This window comes from Nansenia antarctica, assembly GCF_963989245.1.
Source record: "Nansenia antarctica genome assembly, chromosome: 20".
Lineage (NCBI taxonomy): Eukaryota > Metazoa > Chordata > Actinopteri > Argentiniformes > Microstomatidae > Nansenia > Nansenia antarctica.
Genome location: NC_137693.1, coordinates 10,089,574 through 10,108,817, shown reverse-complemented (window position 1 = coordinate 10,108,817; position 19,244 = coordinate 10,089,574). Strand labels below are relative to the sequence as shown.

General features: G+C 45.3%; 2 protein-coding genes across 2 annotated transcripts; both read right to left on the bottom strand.

Moving 5' to 3' along the window:
- Nucleotides 1-1,425: 1,425 nt before the first annotated feature.
- Nucleotides 1,426-9,421, bottom strand: LOC308174347 (cation channel sperm-associated protein 3-like; the record flags this gene model as incomplete). The annotated part of the gene is made up of 8 exons (XM_080549424.1): nt 1,426-1,519; nt 3,095-3,249; nt 4,489-4,608; nt 6,708-6,848; nt 7,226-7,408; nt 7,822-8,064; nt 8,556-8,709; nt 9,282-9,421. The coding sequence occupies 8 exons, from the start codon at nt 9,419-9,421 to the stop codon at nt 1,426-1,428; spliced, it is 1,230 nt and encodes a 409-aa protein (XP_080405550.1).
- Nucleotides 9,422-9,763: 342 nt separating this feature from the next.
- LOC308174994 (pterin-4-alpha-carbinolamine dehydratase 2) lies at nt 9,764-18,779 on the bottom strand. Its single transcript, XM_080550106.1, has 4 exons — nt 18,651-18,779; nt 17,232-17,363; nt 10,601-10,681; nt 9,764-9,907 (listed from the first exon to the last, which is right to left on the bottom strand). Exons 1-4 carry the CDS (start codon nt 18,750-18,752, stop codon nt 9,812-9,814), a joined length of 411 nt encoding a protein of 136 aa, XP_080406232.1. The 5' UTR covers nt 18,753-18,779; the 3' UTR covers nt 9,764-9,811.
- Between the last annotated feature and the right edge of the window lie 465 nt (nt 18,780-19,244).

Below are 19,244 nucleotides of genomic sequence, written 5' to 3'. Positions count from 1 at the left end.
TATGGGTCGTCAGAGTAAAAAGAGTAAGTAACGAGTAAGTACAGTAAAAAAGCATCTTCAATGGAGATTTTACATTGAAAGTGTGGTTTAGTCCAGCACTGTAGACTTGGGTGAGTGGGTGAATCCCACTCAGCATCTCCCGACTTGTAAAGGGGTGTGTGCAGGGAACCTAGGAGGTCCAGGCCACACGCAGCAGAGCACAACACTGTGGAACCTTCAGATGTAGAAATACATCATGTAGGCTACAACACGCTAAGCCTCTCTGACACAATGGGCCGGTTTCACAAACGACGAAACGAGTGAAGTCAAGCCTAAACTATAGAGTAAAAAGCATCTTCAATGGAGATTTAATGTCTGAAAGTGTGCTTTAGTCCAGGACGAAAGACTTGAGCCTTGTCGGTGAAACCGGTGAAACAAAGTGGGTAAATCGTGCCTGACTCTATCGACTCTATCATTCTATCTCTGTATGCACCGTTGGGTAGGCCTACCTATCTATTCATTCTATCTCTGTATGCACCGTTGGGTAGGCCTACCTATCTATTCATGACGTCGCTAACCGCACTGTTCGCTAGACTGCGTCGCCATGGCGCCCTGCGGAGCGCGACTCTGGCGAAGGCAGCCGGCGGTGTCTGATGACACGTGCGGTCAGACGAGGAGGGTCAGCTGCTCTCTACCCTACCAGCGAGGCTCGGAGGCTCACTCACCACCACGGCCTGCTCCACGAGCTGCTCCACTGGGCCTCTGCCATCCGTCGGCTCTGCCAAATGCATTTTTGCAATTTTTAGCTTGGTGGTCGTTCAAATGAATTCACATCTTAGTTGTATTTCTTTTAGTAGTTAATGACTTCTTTTTTTTCTCTTTTTTTTTTACATGTAGCGTGTGTAGTTAAGGTCCTGTCACACTGCATAAAAAAACCTAAATAATTTAAATTAAAAACCACAAGAAATAGGAATCTAACTATTATTCCAGTCCCAGACAAAGTAGCTTCGATGTGGTGAACTACCATTTCAAAGTAGCTTAATTTGACCAACTATGGGCCGGCTGGCTTCACAGACAAGGCTTCAGCCTCTAGCCCTGGACTAAATCACACTTTCAATGTCAAATGATGTAAAAATCTCCATTGAAGATGCTTTTTAGTCTAGGATTAGGCTTAAGCCTCGTCTGTGAAACCGGCCCAATATTCCTTTTTTTATAGGGTAGCTTGAGTGAAGTCCAACGCTCTTCCCTTGTAAAATAGCTGAGTAAAATACATTTTCAGAGTAGCTTCCCAAATACTGTAGCTCAACACAGACAGAGACACACGACAGCCTTATAAATATGCTGTATTTACTTCCTATTTCTTTTTAAATGTGGATATGATCTATATGATAATAGTGATATGAGCTGGTCTCTCCTGGGTCAGGATGCCAGCATGGCACTGGGCTCCTATAGGTTCATGTTCTGCCTCTCCTCTTCCAGCAGATCGTCTGCCAGGAACTCACTCAGCACTGACACGGCCTCAGAGTACAGCTGCTGCAGCCTGCAAGAGGTTATACAGTACATCAGGGGAGGCTGGTGGAGGTAGAAATCGGAGGATGGGGCTCATTGGAATGCATGGAACAGACTGAGGAATGGTATCAAACACCAGCCTCCACTGATATATATATATATATATACACTCATACACATAAATGCTCTTATTTGTTTCTTTTCCCTAACAACAATAATTACCTGTAATTGGAAATCACCATGGAGACTAACATTAGTGCAAAAAAAAAGAAAAAATCAATGATTTCTTTGCGAATGAGATACGACCCTTTTATTCTAGTCGACACACACAAGCCACCGTAACCATGTTCAGGAAGTGCCTCAACACACGTTGTGTTATGTTACAAAGACACCGTTTCGTCGCCAGCTAAACACAGACTTCCCGGGGATATAGTTTAAACATTTGAAACTGAAACAAGGCTATGATAAAGCAGTCGAGATCAGTCCAAGGTACTGTTTTGGTAGTGAAAAGGCAACGTGGCCGGATGGTACTGTACTGAGTACTGTACAGTAAACGTACATGTCGCAACAAGCCCGACTACACCAACAAAATTACTATAATGATACACGCCCTGAGAAAATGATGTAATTACCCCAAATGCCATCTTTGCATCAACATAATTGTGACAAAGTCGACACTTGACTGTCATTTAAGGATTACCATAGTAAATCTATGTTGTTAGGCTGTGGCCAAGAATGCAGGAGCTGAATTCTATACGAAAACGTTACAAATCGTTGATGTATCCATTTCTTAACTATACATTCTGGAAAAACTGCTTGGAAAACTACTGTGCTCAAGCCACTGCTGCAACAACGGAGAGAGGGATAAATCAAAAAACATAATTCTTCCTGAGTTGCAAGAACGCGTTTTGAGATCCATGCAAATGAAACAAAAACATAGCATAACACACATAGTATTAAATAAACATCACACAACGTATATATAGGTCATTGTATATTAGACAGCGCTGGGTGTTCTTTATTCTCAGGGTTAGGGTTGGGCTTCATTCTCAAGGTTAGGGTTGGGGTTGGGGTTAGTGAATGCAGCTTGTGGTATGAGCACTCCACCTACTACCTTCCAATACTTCCCATCATAAAACTCTCTCATAACCCATCTCTTTCATAACCTATGAACTCTCAATGAAATTCAACATGAGGCCAAGGCAGCCCCTCTCTCTGGACCCTGTAGACTGTTAATCATCCCTGTTTACTGTCTGTTAGCTCTCACAGACAATCATTAACCCTGTAGATGTGCGTACGTGTGTGTGTGTGTGTGTGTGTTTGTGTGTGTGTCTGTCTGTCTGTCTGTGTCTGTGTGTGCGTGCGTGTGTGTGTGTTGTGTGTGTCTGTCTGTCTGTCTGTCTGTCTGTCTGTATGCATGCGTGTGTGTGTGTGTGTGTGTGTGTGTGTGACCTACAGATGACTCTGGACTGGGAGGAGGAGGAGGAGGAGGAGGGGTGCTAGCCTTATAAGTGACCCTTGTTATGCTCTCTTCTCGTGAACAACCGTGAGTCGGTGAACCAATAAACGTCGGGTCAGTTCCGGGTCAGGGGAAGACGGGCCTTACCTGTTGACGGTGGTGTCGTGGTGGTCCAGGCTGGTCAGGTAGGTGTCTATGAAGGACATGCTGGTGCACAGGTCCTCCATCACCATGTAGTCTGTGTGGTGGAGGGACTCCTTGAACTGCTCCACCAGCTTGGTGAAGTTCCGGTCGTTGCCTGTCTGGTTTGGGTGAGGCAGAGGCACAGGAGGAGGAGGTGGTGGTCAACAACTGTCGTTGTTGTTGTTGTTGTTGTTGTTTACGTTTACATTTTTGGCATTTAGCAGACGCCTTTATCCAAATACACTTGTCTGAGTAAGTGAACCTGCTGTGCTATCCATCAGTCATCCATCAGAAAAATAAATCTATGCTAGGATCAGGGCCCATTGGCAGTCACAGTGCTAGGGAAGAAGGAAGAATTATTATTATTAACTATAATTATAAAATGTACAGTAGAGAAACTGTATAGGGGATTGTTGTTATTGTTGTTGTTGTTGTTGTTGTTGCTGTTGTTTGTTTGTTTGTTTGTTTGTTTGTTTGTTTCCTACCACACCCTCCTCCCCTAACTGGAGAACATGCTGAATTTCAGTATTGTTGCTGACTATGTGCAATCCCTTCATGGCCACAACGTACCCATCTTCTAATAGCTACCTCCAGGTTGATAATGCACCATGTCACAAAGAAAGAGTCGTCTCAAACTGTTTTCATGAACATGACAATGAGCTCAGTGTTCTTCAGTGGCCTTCCCAGTCAGCGGATCTGAATCCAATAGAACACCTTTGGAATGTGGTAGAACGGGAGATTCATAGGTTGAAAGTGCCCCTGAAAAGTCGACAGGAATTGCGTGATGCAATCATGTCATCATGGACCAGAATCCCAAAGTACTGGTAGCACTAGAAAGGCCAATTCAGAAGAAAAAAAAAGTCGTAACTTTTGATCAGGTAGGGCAAGATGCATGTTTGGGTGGGCTGACCCCACCCCTGCCCATAGCCACCGCCAGGGCAGGACGCACGTTTGGGTGGGCTGAGCCCCCCACCGCCCATAGCAACTGCCAGCCTTGTTTGTAAACAAAAGTAATTATAAAAACATCGGAAATTCATTGCAAACATAAAACGTCTTGTTAGTCATTGTTTGCAAAAGTGTGCAAGCTCCCTAACCAAGGCCTGCAGTGGCTATGGGCCGGGGTGGGCTTAGTTTGTTCTGGCACCCGGGCCTATCCCTAACCATTTCCCTAAGTCAAACCCTAACCCCAGCCCTGAGTCTTAACTCCCCCCCTCCCAGTCCTAACCCTAACCCCAGCCCTGAGTCTTAACTCTGCGCCCCCCAGCCCTAGAACAAGCCCCAGCCCTAACCCTAACCCCAGCCCTGAGTCTTAACTCCCCCCCCCCCCCCCCAGCCCTAGCACCAGTCCTGACTCTAACCTGCTTCTGGAGGAGTTGTCTGATCTCATTCTTCTGTCTCAGGATGATGGTTTGTTTCTTCTGGTTGAGAGACGCCTCGCGCTCCATTTGCACCTCACTCTCAAACTGCATCGTTGTATGCTGGGAAGGAGACATCAAACAGTGTTTCATCCTGTGACTAAATGTTGTTGTTTTTTTTGTGTTTGTTTTCGCACCCCTAGAAATACATACAACGTGACTATGACATGATTGAGGGACATTAATACATTTGAACATTACATTTGTATTTTTTTTTTTACATTTTTGGCTTTCAGCAGACGCCTTATTCCAAAGCCACTTACAACAAGGACATTTGACTAAGTAAGTGAATCATCTATCCACCAGTCATAGCAGGAAACAGTCCTCTCTGCTCAGGCCAGGGGCCGCTGGCAGTTGTCGTGCTAGAAGACGACGTTACGTACGTACAAATAAGTGATGGACAGGACAGAAAAAGAGATTACATTTCTATACATTTCCAACGGAACTAGGGTATTACGGATTATGCAATAATTGGATTATGCAATAATTGTATACAAGACAGAAGTGGAAAATCCTTGACATCCAAACTTAAATTCCCAATTGTAATTCCACATATTAATTCCCCCTTTTATTCTTAAAAGTTTTTCCATATATATATATATATATATACTGTATATGTTACGGTACATGTGGGAATACGGTACAAACTAGGGAAAACTAGGGTTAGGTGCTACATCGATTTGGTACATGCTGGCATGTCTAACCCTAACCCTAATCCTATCCCTATCCCTATCCCTAACCCTAACCCTAACCCTAACCCTAACCTTAACCGTAGCACCCTAGTACCTAACCCTAACCCTAGTTTTCCCACATGTACCGTGTTCCCACATGTACCGTAACATATACATGTATATATATATAGTACCAGTCTAAAGTTTGGACACATTTCCCCATTCAATTGAATGGGAAAGTGTGTCAAACTTTTGACTGGTACTGTATATGTATATATAATCTTTTTTTTTTCCTTTGGTCCCCAAACCAGTTGTTAGCTGTCTGCCGTCCTCTGTCCTGTGGGCTTAGGGAGTGGAGGCTAAGCTTCACATTTACTTTGTATGACCTTGTTATCTTTCTTCACCCAGATCAGATGACTGCCACGCACCCCCCCCACGCCACATGGCTGAGTGGGGAAATAACACTTCACACACTAGCAGAGAAATATGTTACACTATCACGCTATCATAATAGCTAGAGGAAACCCAGAGTCTGGTGTGTCCCCCTCCCCTCCCCTCCCCTCATCACTTTAGTCCCCCAACCAGCCCTCAGAGCACCAGTGGACATTTATGTTTGAGAGAATTATTATTTTTCCATCTTAAGGTATAAAAACGGAGGTGGACAATGTTAACTCCTCGCTTCCCTCTCTCCTCTCCTCTCTCATCTCCCACACTCGTGCTCTTTCCTTCGGTGTGTGTGTGTCTGTGCGTGCGTGTGTGTGTGTGCATGTAGTGATACTATGTGAAGCCAAGGTTCATGGGAGTGTATTAATGAAAGAGTTGGTGTTGGCCTGGCTCACCGCCCGCCGCCCGCCCGCACGCCCGCACGCACACACGCCCGTCTGCCCGTCCGCCCACACGCCTCCTTCTCTCCCTCCCTCCCTCCCTCTTGAGGCCATCAGCTGTGCACAATTATCTGAAGGGCCACATCTGGGCTGGGCTGAGTGCCGATGTCTGGCCATCGCATTGGACAAGCCCCTGGTACACAGAGACAGCTTGGGCAGGGGCGAGATCGAGGAGAGGGGATCTCAGAAAGGGTTAAACCCGGGGCTTTCGATCGAACACGAGCTTAAGCAGGGTTGAGATCCAGTTTTGCCAAGCGCTATGACACCCAGGGCTGGGGTCAATTCAGTTCCACTTCAGTCAAATCAGGGGATGATATGAATTGAAATTCAACTCATGAGTTGTTGAGTCCTGTAGGCTAGAAGCCCTATTCTGTAGAAGCATAATGGCTGACATTCAGTTCATGAATTGAATCTACTGGATTGAAACTGAACTGATCCCAACAACAACTTTTTCATTTATTTTTTATTTTATTTGGTTGTTGTTGCTTGTGGGTCTGAGTTGCTGTAACACCAGAATTTCCAGTATCTATCTCTTTCCAGTATCTATCTATCTATCTATCTAGATCTAACAAGCCAACCATTTCTGACAGTGGTCCTGATGACCTACCTGGATCTCCATGATGACCACGCCAATGAACATGTTGAAGAAGATGAAGTAGCCGATGAGGATGAAGACGATGGTGAAGATGCGACTGTAGCCCATCCCCAGGTCATCCAGGTTCTGCTGCAGGTCTGTCCAACCGTCCACCTAAGGGCCGAGGAGCAATTGATTGATTGATTGATTGATTGATTGCTTATGTTCTACACGTACGCAATAATTATAATAACAACAATGATGCTGAAGCTGAGATACTGTGAGGAAACAATTGCCATTGGACATACTGTGGGGTCTGAGTGTGCTATGTATGATAATCATGTCAAATCATGTTGCCTTGAGAATACATTGTATCAATCAATTAATCAATCACATTCTATTTATATAGTACAATTCGTTCATAAATTCGTAGATTTGTTGGTTTCGGTAAATTACTTCAATGAAATGACTGGTGTGGATCATGTGCTTATGACACAGGACTTGCCGTGGAGGCTTAACGTGTAGCAGTGGAAGGGTCCTCCGGTTCTCACCGTCACAAAACTGAAGAGAGTGAAGAGCGCACTGCCCAGGTCTCCCCAGTTCTCGGGGTCTCCGGTGTTGGGGTCTCCGAAGTAGGAGTAGCCCATAATGGCGAATATGAACATGATGATGAACATCAGAACAAGGACGTAGATCACGCTCTTTATGGTCTTGAAGAGAGCCAGTATCAAGGCCTGTCAATCATAGGAGCAAGTGCAACTTTCATAAATGAACTGATCCAAGTCATGACGTAATCATAGAAATAACAGCCTAAATGCTTATTATTAAGGACTCGTTAATTCTGTAGAGTTATCAAGGGCTCATATCGTGAGCTTAGAATTATAAGGTTCTATCTCCGTTTAGGGTATAGTTCAGAGATATTGAGCGTCAAAGTTTTTACATTCCATTATGTTCTGTGAGATGGAACCTTTGTATTTTATGAATTACTAACTCAAAAATGTCAACATTTTTTAAATAACACCACACAGGCATTAATAAACACCTAATGGATCAGATTATGTAAAAAAAACTCAATTTTCACAAAAATTTAGATAGAACCTTATAATTCTAAGCTCATCATATCTCGGCCCAGTCATGCTGACCCCACCTGGAGGCCCCGGATAAAGGAGACGGTCTTCAGGACGCGCAGCGAGCGACAGGCGCGGATGATGCCGATGGAGCCGAGCGCGCTGGAGGCCCCCGAGCCCGGCGCACACATGGGGATGTAGGACAGGACCAGGATGGCAGCGTCGAACACGTTGTAGCCGTTCTTCCAGTAAAGCACCGGCTCCACGTACACCTTCATGACGAACTCCATAGTGTAAATGGCCATGAATAATTCGTCTGTAATCTGTTGAGAGAGTTCGAAAATATTAGTGCGTGACGTTAGAATGATAAGGTTCTATCTCCATTTTTGTCAAAATTGAGTTTTTTACATAATCTGATCCATTAGGTGTTTATTAATGCCTGTGTGATGTTATTTTTAAAAATTGACATTTTTGAGTTAGTAATTCATAAAATACAAATGTTCCATCTCATAGAACATAATGGAATGTAAAAACTTTGACGCTCAATATCTCTGAACTGCCCTAAACGGAGATAGAACCTTATAATTCTAAACGGAGATAGAACCTTATCATTCTAAACGGAGATGGAACCTTATCATTCTAAACGGAGATAGAACCGTATCATTCTAAACGGAGATAGAACCTTATAGTTCTAAGCTCACGAGTTCGAAAATGTTTAGTGGTCTACATAATGACCTTGTCACTGATGTAAGTTTACATGTAGCCTATACATTTTCTTTAACCCTTAGCATCATGAAATGATTCTTCTACCCACCTCAAAGAAACCGAAATAACGATATTTGAGGTTGTAGTCCGTCTCCAAAGCCATGAGCAGAGCGTTGAGGATAATGGTGACCATAATCATGCCATCGAACAGTGATTTCTGAGTGATACTGGCAATGTAAGTGTAGAACTCGATATCCCTCCTCCTAAACAAACACAAAGGATTATAACATATTCGACATCCACCGCACGTAGGCCTGAACTCTAAACAGTACGCCTAGGCTAATAATAGGCCTAAACTCTAAACAGTACGCCTAAGGCTATAATGTTTGATAGTTTTTAGACTTAAAACGATAGCCTAATGAAAACAATTTAATGAAAAAAAAAAAACATGAATATATTTCTTTTGCGATATTGCAGTGATTGATCACAGGTGGCATTCATTTCCATTGATTGGACACTTTGTGTGTGTGTGTGTGAGTGAGAGAGAGAAAGAAAGAGAGACAGACATAGGGCCTGTGTGTGAGAGAGAGAGAGAGAGAGAGAGAGAGAGAGAGAGAGAGAGAGAGAGAGAGAGAGAGAGAGAGAGAGAGAGAGAGAGAGAGAGAGAGAGAGAGAGAGAGAGAGAGAGAGAGAGAGAGAGAGAGAGAGAGAGAGAGAGAGAGAGAGAGAGAGAGAGAGAGAGAGAGAGAGAGAGAGAGAGAGAGAGAGAGAGAGAGATGTGTGACATTAATATTTACAACATTCAAACTGAACTGCGAAATGACTGTTTGTTTACACTTTCGAACCGGGCGTTGATCCTCTCCCGACGGCGTCCCAGTCAGAAAATCGCCGGAGCGCTATCTCACTAGCTCCATGTTGAATGATAGATCTCATATATCCGCTTCCACTCTCTCTGGCCTCTGGATTTTGCTCCATTTTAAGTGCCAAACTTCATGAGGTAAAAGCATGTAGACCGTCTAAATCCCTGGTAGACTGCGTCAAATAAGTAGCACTCAAACGCACCAATCAAATCAAATCAAATCAAATTGTATTTTGTATAGCGCAATGATATCACAATGAAATGGAATCCGATCGCATTCTTTTATTCACGTCCAAAACATGCAGTGATAATGACAACTTTAATAATGTTTCTGTATATTGTGTATTGTGATTTATTTATTTTTGGGTTAATTCAAGAGATAGACATGTCAAAAATACAAAAATAATCCGACAAGGGCGCACATTTAATTTAGGTTTTATTTTAAATTACAATGTTAGATAGTACAAAACAAAGATAACCCAATGTGAAATAAAGAGAAGACAAATCTACATGCCAAGAACAATTTTGTCAATAAACTTGGCCAATTTGATATCCCGTTTGGACAACCCTCCACAATCGTGGGTGGTTAATGTTATCTGGACCTGAAAACAGCCAGAGAGAGAGAGAGAAAGAAGAAAAAAAAAATCAACATTTCAATTCAACATTTTTCCATAAAGGCACCACTACCAAACACATTCAAGTCCAGTGGTGTAGTAGGCCTTACAGCGTGTGTGTGTGTGTGTGTGTGTGTGTGTGTGTGTGTTTTCAGAGGCCAGTGGAAAGTAGAGGGAAGGCCCAGAAACCTGTCCCATCCTGCAGCCTCTTCAATAAAGAGAGGATTACAGGAGAATTCCTCTCGGCACAGTGGGCCGCCACACACTAACTCGGTGGCTGCTGCCTAATGCTGGGAGATTTGCAGGGGCCCTGTTTGTCATCTCGCACATTTCTCTTGTGAAGATTTTCACAAGAGAACGTGTGGATTACCGGGCTAAAGCTACTGCTGCTTGCTGCTTCTCCCCGGCTCGTTGACTGAGTGTGAAGCGACTCGACGAAGCGTCAGACAGTCCCCCCGCAGAACTATTACAGTTGTTCGACATGAAATGAAATCTTCAACTGTATCAAAAGCCAGTTGAAATTGATGTGTTTTGTTTTGTGTTTTTTTTTTTTTTGGGGGGGGTCTTGTGAAAATTGCAAATATTACATGTTACTCCTCTGGAGTTAACCCAAGGTTCAACAACAGCAGAGTTGTTATAGCAGAGTTATTACCATTATTACCATAGTTCTATGGTTATTACCTTGTTATAAACATTGAACCACTCCGGGTGATGGTTCATCTTCTCTGCTTGCAAAGCCACTCGAGACATGAAGCCGAACGCCTGGGTGAGGGAGACAGGGAACAACAGCGGTCAACATCCTCTACTAAACCGTAGGACGCTGGATTGCTTTTTTAGACTAAAATCATTGGAGAATGATGATCATGTGTTTTTTTAGCTTGCAACGTGGAGTAGGCTTTTCACTTTAACACACCACCAGTGCCACTTGAGACACACACACACGCACACACGTACAGATGCACAGACACTTTCACACGCACAGACACACCCGCGCACACACACACACAGACACACACACACTCTTCATATCTCTGGTAGCGTGTGTGTGTGTGTGTGTGTGTGTGTGTGTGTGCGCCCTCCAATCAGAGGCCATCCAGGGAGTGATTACGGGTTCTTCTAATTATCTACAAAGCATGTAGTGAGATCCCTCGCACGCCCCTGCCCACTGTGGAGAAATCAGGTAGGGCTATTTCAGAGCAATTTCCCACTGCAATCTCAATTAAGCCCCTAAATACTTCCTATGGGCTAATTAAATCAACTGAAACGCCATTGTTTACAGACCATCTCTACAGGCCAAAGCTGTGGTCCTATCCACCCTTCTGACATGACCAAACAGAATTACCTCGGGGGAGGAAATTGAGTTTAGTCTTTAGTGTGTTGCAACCAATTTGGGGACCTCCTTTCTCCGCGCACATGATGTAACACGATCGGTCGGCGTGATCAAATTGGTTATCAAGGGAAACCATCTCCTGATCAATTTAAGTAATTGCCATATTCCTGCAACTTGACCCCCCCTGGCACCAATTGGAGATTGCTTGTAAAGGTCTGCTTTTTCTCAACTTCCATTGGCAATAATGGGGATTATTACTACACTGACTGGCATGTCAGGTGCTGCCTGAACACTCGGCTCCTCTGTCTGCAGCAGCCTCTCCAACCTGAGGCAAGACCTCCACACTGACAGGACAGGTACATACACTGACTAGTCTACCACGGCACAGACAAAGAGGCATTTATGTCCTTTATTTTAATGTGGTCTAAACCACATTTTAAAAAATCAATTCAGACTCTTGACTTCCCTTGCGGTTGCAAATTAACAAATGTTTCCATTCAAACTCTTTGTGTGACTGTGAAATGGCGTAATTAATTTTTGGGGGGCTGTAAGAACACAGCCCAAGAAATGGAAGTGGAACATAGAATGTCTATAGAACGGAATGGAATTCTTGTGAGTTCCGCAGTTGCGTTCCAAGGAGGTCCCTCCCCCCCAGGCCAATGAGGACCCAGGGAGGGACACAGACAGACACCAGACAAAGAGGTTTGACCACAGTCATCCAGAGGTCACCCCGACACTCTCCACCCTGGACACACGACAGCACGACCCCTCAGCTCCACCCAGAGACCGCAAGTCAACCCAGGTCAAGGACTTTCCTTCTCGCGGGCCAGTTGTTTATCTTGTGTTATATGGTGATGGACACACACACACACACACACACACACACACACACTCATATGCGCACACACACACACGTGCGCACACACAGACACACACGCGCGCACACACACACACACGGACGTGCATGCACGCACATGCTTGCGCGCACACACACACACACACACACACACACACACACACACACACACACACTCACACACACACTCCGCTGGCCAAGCCACACCAGCCCACAAGCTGTCAGGGTCTAGTAATTTGACGTGACATTTCACAGACCCTCATCTCAAATAATCAGAAACACCCGATGGAGGGCCAATACGCCTCGCGCCTCCCCCCTACCTCTCCCCCCACCCCTCCCCCCCGGCCTCCCCCGCGCACTGCTTTGACGGGCATTTTTGGAGCTATTACTGCCGTGATTGTCATAAAACACTGGATGAGACAATTTGACGTGGGAGCGGTGTGTTCCCCTGGTCGGTTGTGGCCGGGAGTGGAGCTGAAGCCGAGGCCTCAGTTTCAAACACATGTGTCTGTCATTTACATATCGGTTTTCCACCGCTGTGCGGCCCGGGGCTTAGGGACGCCGGCTCTCCCTGCCAGGAGTAAGTGCATGCAGATTGTGCCACTCACCCAAACCTTCTCTCTCTCTCTCTCCCCCCCCACCCTCCCCTCATCACCTCCCCCCCTACTCCACCTCTTCTCTCTCTCTCTCTCTCTCCACTCATCTCCCACTCCACCGTCTCTCTCTCTCCCTCTCTTTCTAATATCCACCCCCCCCCCTCCTCCATCATCCCCCCACCATCGCTCTCTCTCTCTCTCTCTCTCTCTCCCTCTCTCTCCACTCATCTCCCACTCCACCGTCTCTCTCTCTCCCTCTCTTTCTAATATCCCCCCCCTCCCCCTCCTCCATCATCCATCATCCCCCCACCATCGCTCTCTCTCTCTCTCTCTCTCTCCAGCCCTCTCATCCACTCTCTTCCTCCACCACCACTACCGCCGCCCGGTGATTATCCTCCGACACCCCATCATCACCCGTGCAGCCTCCGACCACCAGAGAGAGAGAGAGAGAGAGAGAGAGAGAGAGAGAGAGAGAGAGAGAAAAGGGGAGAAAGAAGTAGAGAGAGAGAGGGAGAGGCAGGAATGGAATGGAGTGTTAATAACATGTGTTGATGACGACGACCACACCTCTTAACATTACACTAATAATACATGGTCGCCATGTCGCAATCACCCGGCTCCTTGTACATCACTCTCTCCACATGGCTCATTCTAGGACCTCCTAGATTAGAACCTTCTAGAACAGTCTAGAAGCCTGTGACATCTGAGTACGGTACCCGCTGTCATAATGTTCCAGGAACACTGTGCCAATATTTCTGGGGGCATTTCACATGGTCTGTACAAATCTCAAGGAATTAGCATTCATAACATTGAAACTTAATATAATTGAAACTCAATATATTCTGTGTGGGGGGGGAGGGGGTGGGGGGTGGGGGGGGTGGGGGGGTGAGAGAGAAACGTTTCAATCTATTCACATTGACAAAGGTGCAGCAAGCAAGCACATCTAGTCACCCAGACCCTAGGAAAAAAAAAAAGAAAGAAAAAAAACCCGCTTAAGCAAACAAAACAGTATCATATGGAACACATTTTCCTCCAAAAGTCAACCCCTATTGACGTTTACGGTGTCATGTCGTTTCTCAAGTGCACGGGGGTGTCGGAGGAGCGATCATAATGCGAAAAACCCTTTTCAGCGACGACAGGGTTTACCCAACCCGAGACAGACAGACAAGACAGTCTTAACAAGACGTCACCTCCTCCCTTAACCGACAGCAAACGTCACAGACCATCTTGGTTTACCCAGAAGACTGATAGGCCCGATTATCTAACCGCCCGCGTTCGGGGCGCCACACCTTTGCCTCTCCCCTGCAGCCATTCCTCTCAAGGAGAGATCAACGAGAGGACTCAGACAACAGTTCCCAGGGAAAAGTGGCATATTCTGTGGTGGAGAAGGGGAACTGAACACCGCTGAGCCGATTAAGCTGCTTGCTACCCCTGCAGAGAGAGAGGGGAGGGTGGAGGGTGGAGGATGGGGGGGGAGAAGAGAGAGACAGAGAGAGACAGAGAGGGAGATGGAAAGAAAGTAACTTCATGTCAAGTGTGACCGAGGGGGAGGTGTTGTTTTGATGCCGTTCCTCATTCCGTTCCATGCGTTACTGTGAGCCCCGTCCTCCGATTTCTACCTCCACCGGCCGCCCCTGATGTGACCTCAACATCTGCCTTGAACTGTGTCTGTTCATCAGGTGACCAGACCAGGTGACCAGACCAGGTGACCAGACTAGACCAGGTGACCAGACCAGGTGACCAGACCAGACCAGGTGACCAGACCAGGTGACCCATATGATGAGCGTCTAGACAAGGCGGTGGTTTAACCCGTTATCACCAGCCTGGCCCTGCTCTGCCTCGTCTTGTTGACAAGCAGCAGAAAAAAAAAAGATGTGAACTTTGAACGTCTCCAGAGCAAACACACACAAGACTTCTCATTCCTCAGCAGTCTGGCAACGGATCCTTCAGTGTGTCTGTGTGTGTGTGTGTGTGTGTGTATATGTGTGTGTGTGTGTGTGTGTGTGTGTGTGTGTGCGTGTGTGTGTGTGTGTGTGTGTGTGTGTGTGTGTGTGCTTGCGTGCATGCGTATGTGTGTGCTTGCGTGCATGCGTGTGTGTGTGTGTGTGTGTGTGTGTGTTTTTGTGTGTGTGTGATATGTGTGTGTGTGTGCTTGCGTGCATGCGTATGTGTGTGTGTATCGTCAGGCTATGTCTATAGAGCAGTAGACATCATCAGCCACCTCCCATCCGTTCAGTTTTATATATTTGTCAGTGGTCCGAGGGCTTTCATCAGGTTATGTGGTCTTTTACCCAGACTTAACATGAAAGAATGTTAAGAGGACAGTGGAATGTGTCATAGATTTGACTTACAGGTAGTGGAGCTAAATTACACAGCAGCTGAAGACACTGCCTCTTAAATCCAACCATTAAAATGTGTCCTATGTATTCCATCAGCCTGAGAAACGCAAAACAGATGAGCAGAAAGAATCTCAAAACATGCACTTTTCCAGTTAGTTTCGAAAAACATCAAAATCAAGGAGTTTAGATTTAGAAAAGCTCTGGTATTGAGGATATGAAACACATGAAACACACATACTATACAAACAAAACATCTGAGCACCGAAATATAACAACAGACAACAGGGTCTGCTACAGAAGCGGGATTTAAAACGTTCAAACCTGATTAGATATTCCTGCTTTCGACAAGGAAAATAACTCTGCAGATAAATTACTACTGGTTGGGTTCCATGTAGCATCATAACAACATTTGGTACACCCTTTGGGGGGCAATCAACAAAAATAAACACTAAACTAAAACCCCAATGTCTCCCCCAATGTTTGTTGACTAATTGGCGACTCTGAGAGGCAGACATCCTCTGTGTATGCTTACCTATTGTCGTCTACGGGTCACACACCGGTGGCTAACCCTCTAGCTCCCCCTAGAGACGCAGAGAGGAAGGGAATCTCTTATGGAAAGAGAGGGGGGGATTTGTGTCTGTCATTAGAAACTCATGGGGATCTGATTTCCCAGAGCCCATCACTTGGAAGTAAGTGGCCAATGGAGAACGGCCAGGATGTCACTCTTCATCTCCATTCCCCCTCTGGTAAAGACCTTAAAGAACACACGGCCACGAAAAAAACAGCTACTACGAGATGAGTGGAAATACACAAGAGAAGACGAGGGGGGGGGGGGAAGGAAAATAAAGAAAGAAAATGGCCGAGATGTCAAATTGGAACAACGTGAGCTGGGCACGTCCCCCCCTATTTACAACGAGGCACAAACAGGGGAACAAGGGGGAAAAAAAGAGCCGAAAAAACATCCAACCGGCAGGAATGATGGGATTGTTAGTGGTTTTTCTGCAGCAGATGAAACATCTTAACCAATTTGATTGTTTGTGAAAGAAATCATTCTGATCGAAACCCCAATTGCTGCCAAAGGCCCCTCTGGAGTGTGTCAGGGTAATGCCGTCTGACGTGAGGGGGTAAGAGGAGAGGGGTTTAGAGCCCGAGGAGCAGACGGGGGGAGGTCAGAGTGTGGCGCGCGACTTCAAACGCGGGGAAGTGTAAAAACAGAGTATGTTAGAGGCTAAATCAACTAACCGCTGGATTAGAGGATGTCCACTAAGTGGCCTTGAGATTCTGCAAGTTTACATCTGCACATTGGAAGAAGAAGAACATACATGTTATGTTACAAAACGGTGTAACACAGCCCCGAGTCGAAATACGGCTTTGGTAGTTTCCATTTTCTAGTCTCGTACATCGAGGTGGGATTAACGTGAGGGGGATCGATGAAGGTTATGTCTGCAAGTTTTTAAATAGACTCCCTGCATCTTAAAGAAATAAATAAGAAAAAAGACTTTAGCTGACTCACAAGTGAAAGTGACCAAAATAATATTTGGTTATCTTCTATCTATGAGGATGGAGAGCGGCAACCATCAACCGAAAGGTATTCTGGGTATAAAAGGTATAACCTCACAACACACCTGAAGGCTGGCAATACTCAGTGGCCTAGGTGGCTCCACTAGCCTGTCCCTCGCTGCACCTGCAAGCAATCAGCTCAAAAAACACACATGAATTCGTACAATACTTTCCCTGTGGTCATTTAGCCAGGTGCACGTCTACTGATCTTCATGTAACAAATCCGAGGCCCACAAATCTGTATGTAGCCCCCTGAAGAGCAGTCAGGCCTGGACATGGAGAGAGGGAGACAGGGAGGTAGACAGACACAGCCAGGGTCTCTCAAGCTAAGAGGGGGATAAATCACCCCAACTTTCTAGGGAGGTCCGCTACTATGAATGATCACATCTTCAGCATTTCCAACCATTTTTTTTTTAACGAGAGGGAGAAGTACACTATAGCTGGAACAGATGTCACGTCAATTAACGCAACACACCCATATACGCGCACGCACGTACGCACACACACACACATGCACACGCACTCACACATGCACACACAGACACAGACACAGACACAGACACAGACACAGACACAGGCACACACACAGACACAGACACAGACACACATACACACACACACACACACACACCTGATTGAAGGTTTTGAAGTTGAGCTCTTTGTAGATGGCGTCTCTCTCCTCCACCTCCACCCAGCCCGTGGCCTTCAGCTCCATCATCCGCATCTCTCTGTCTGCAGGGGCCAGCCAGTGGGAGTCGGACGCCTGGAGGGACGACACAAGTCGCAACACAAACCTGATTATCTATGGACCTAATTAGTCAAAAGAAGAAGAAAAAAGAATCCCTAAACCCCATATTCTATACTATGGCCATGTTCAAGAACAACCCCTAGTCCCTAGTCCTTAGTTCCTAGTTCCTAGACTCTCCTGTAGATCTGAGAGAATTGGATAAAGTAAAAGCTTGAGAAAGGTGGAGCTACGACCATCATGCTTACATCCATCCCTTCATGTCAGGTCTAGTGAAATGTCTCGGCCCAGGGCAACGGGACAAGGGCTTGTTTCTGCACAGGGCCAGAGTCAGAGCAGAGTGTGTTCCACTCAGCAGGCAATGTGACTGCACCAGCTGCTGGAGGAAATAGGTAACACTACTAGGTTGAAGTTTGAAAGCGAGGTTGGAGCTGCGTTTTGGCTCCCTGTTTTCGACTTATTTGTTACTGTTTATATATATTTTTGTAAAGCTGCCTACATGCTGTTATTCATGTCTAATCAGAACCAGCTCACCCGATCACCCCAATCGATAATGTGTATTGTCTATGTTCATGTGTAAAAATCAATAAAAAGAATTAAGAAAGAAAGCGAGGTTGATGTTTCTCTTGCCCCCATGTTTTACATGCTCAATATTTTATCAGTAGGTCAATAATTGGTCAAATACCGGTAATACAGGATTGAAATGTCACTTTGCAGGTTATGTGCTTTGCATGATGGAGTCATAATATCTGTAATATTACATAGGCCTGAATAAATACAAATCAATTAAAACAACACTGAGTTTAGGGCTAGGTAAAAGATAATGTTAACTCAACTGGCTAAGCCTGCTGTAGTAACCCAAATAATGTACCACAACAGAGATAATGTCAAATCAGTGATGTACATACATTAATGTCCACTAGATGGCAGCAAACCATTGACACACACGTCAACACTAGTCAAATACGTAACACATTTTTTCCATGGCGTAATTTGCAACAATGACAATAGCTTACATCAGCGCGCGACGTTCACAGTTACATTGGAGCACAGCTCGTCTAAAACACATGACACATGTTGACACTTTTTTGCAACCGTCGCGAAATCACACATTCTTCTCTGGTCGATCGATAATAGTCTCGCTAAATCTATTAAAGTGGAAGTCTAGACGTCTAGGTAAATGTGCAGCGCTGTCAGTATTACAACCTGTGCATGTCGCTTGTAGTGTAGTGACACTATTAGTACGGTATCTAATCTACACGATATTGCTCACGCATGCAATCATGACAGTGTACCATTACCTACCATTTTAGATGATAGCCTGGGCAGTATCAGTTTGCCCACATTCGAGAGAGCACACGGCCATAGACTGTTAGTAGCCCTGAGAGTAAACATTAACCCATGCATAATAGAGTTTAGTTAACTGTTCTTTTCTCTCCCCTCTCTCTCATTGCTTGTCCTGCATGTGTGGAATCATAGCTGTCCCAAGACGTTGCCTGATTAAAAAGCAGTTTTTTTTTTAGATGTTTGATAATCTTTATCTTTAGTGTTGTAATAAAATAGGTGTCATTTTACCCACTAACAGTGTTATGTTATGCAGACACTTGCTGGCTGTATTCCTGTACACCTAGGGAACACTATTAAAGGTAGAAATTGTAGGAGGGCTCATTGTAATGGAATGAAATAAGGAATAGTGTCAAACGTGGATTCCATTCCATGCATTACAATGAGCCCATCCTCCGATTTCTACCTCCACCAGCCTCCCATTTATTGCTTCTGCTTTCAGGGTTACAATATTATAGATATGCAGTACAGTACATTTCTTCTTGTTCCTGTTCTACTCTACCTTACTGCCTTGCTGTATTCACATTTACAGGGTCAACATCAGTGTCATAACAC

Bases quoted from the DNA above. Each gene is read 5' to 3' on its own strand.
- LOC308174994 (XM_080550106.1), bottom strand. From the start codon at position 18,752: ATGCATGGGTTAATGTTTACTCTCAGGGCTACTAACAGTCTATGGCCG. The intron at 17,364-18,650 runs GTAGGTAATGGT...TCGTCCCTCCAG, and splicing joins CCAGGCTATCATCTAAAATG to GCGTCCGACTCCCACTGGCT. The intron at 10,682-17,231 runs GTGTGTGTGTGT...TCCCTCACCCAG, and splicing joins ACTTCAAAACCTTCAATCAG to GCGTTCGGCTTCATGTCTCG.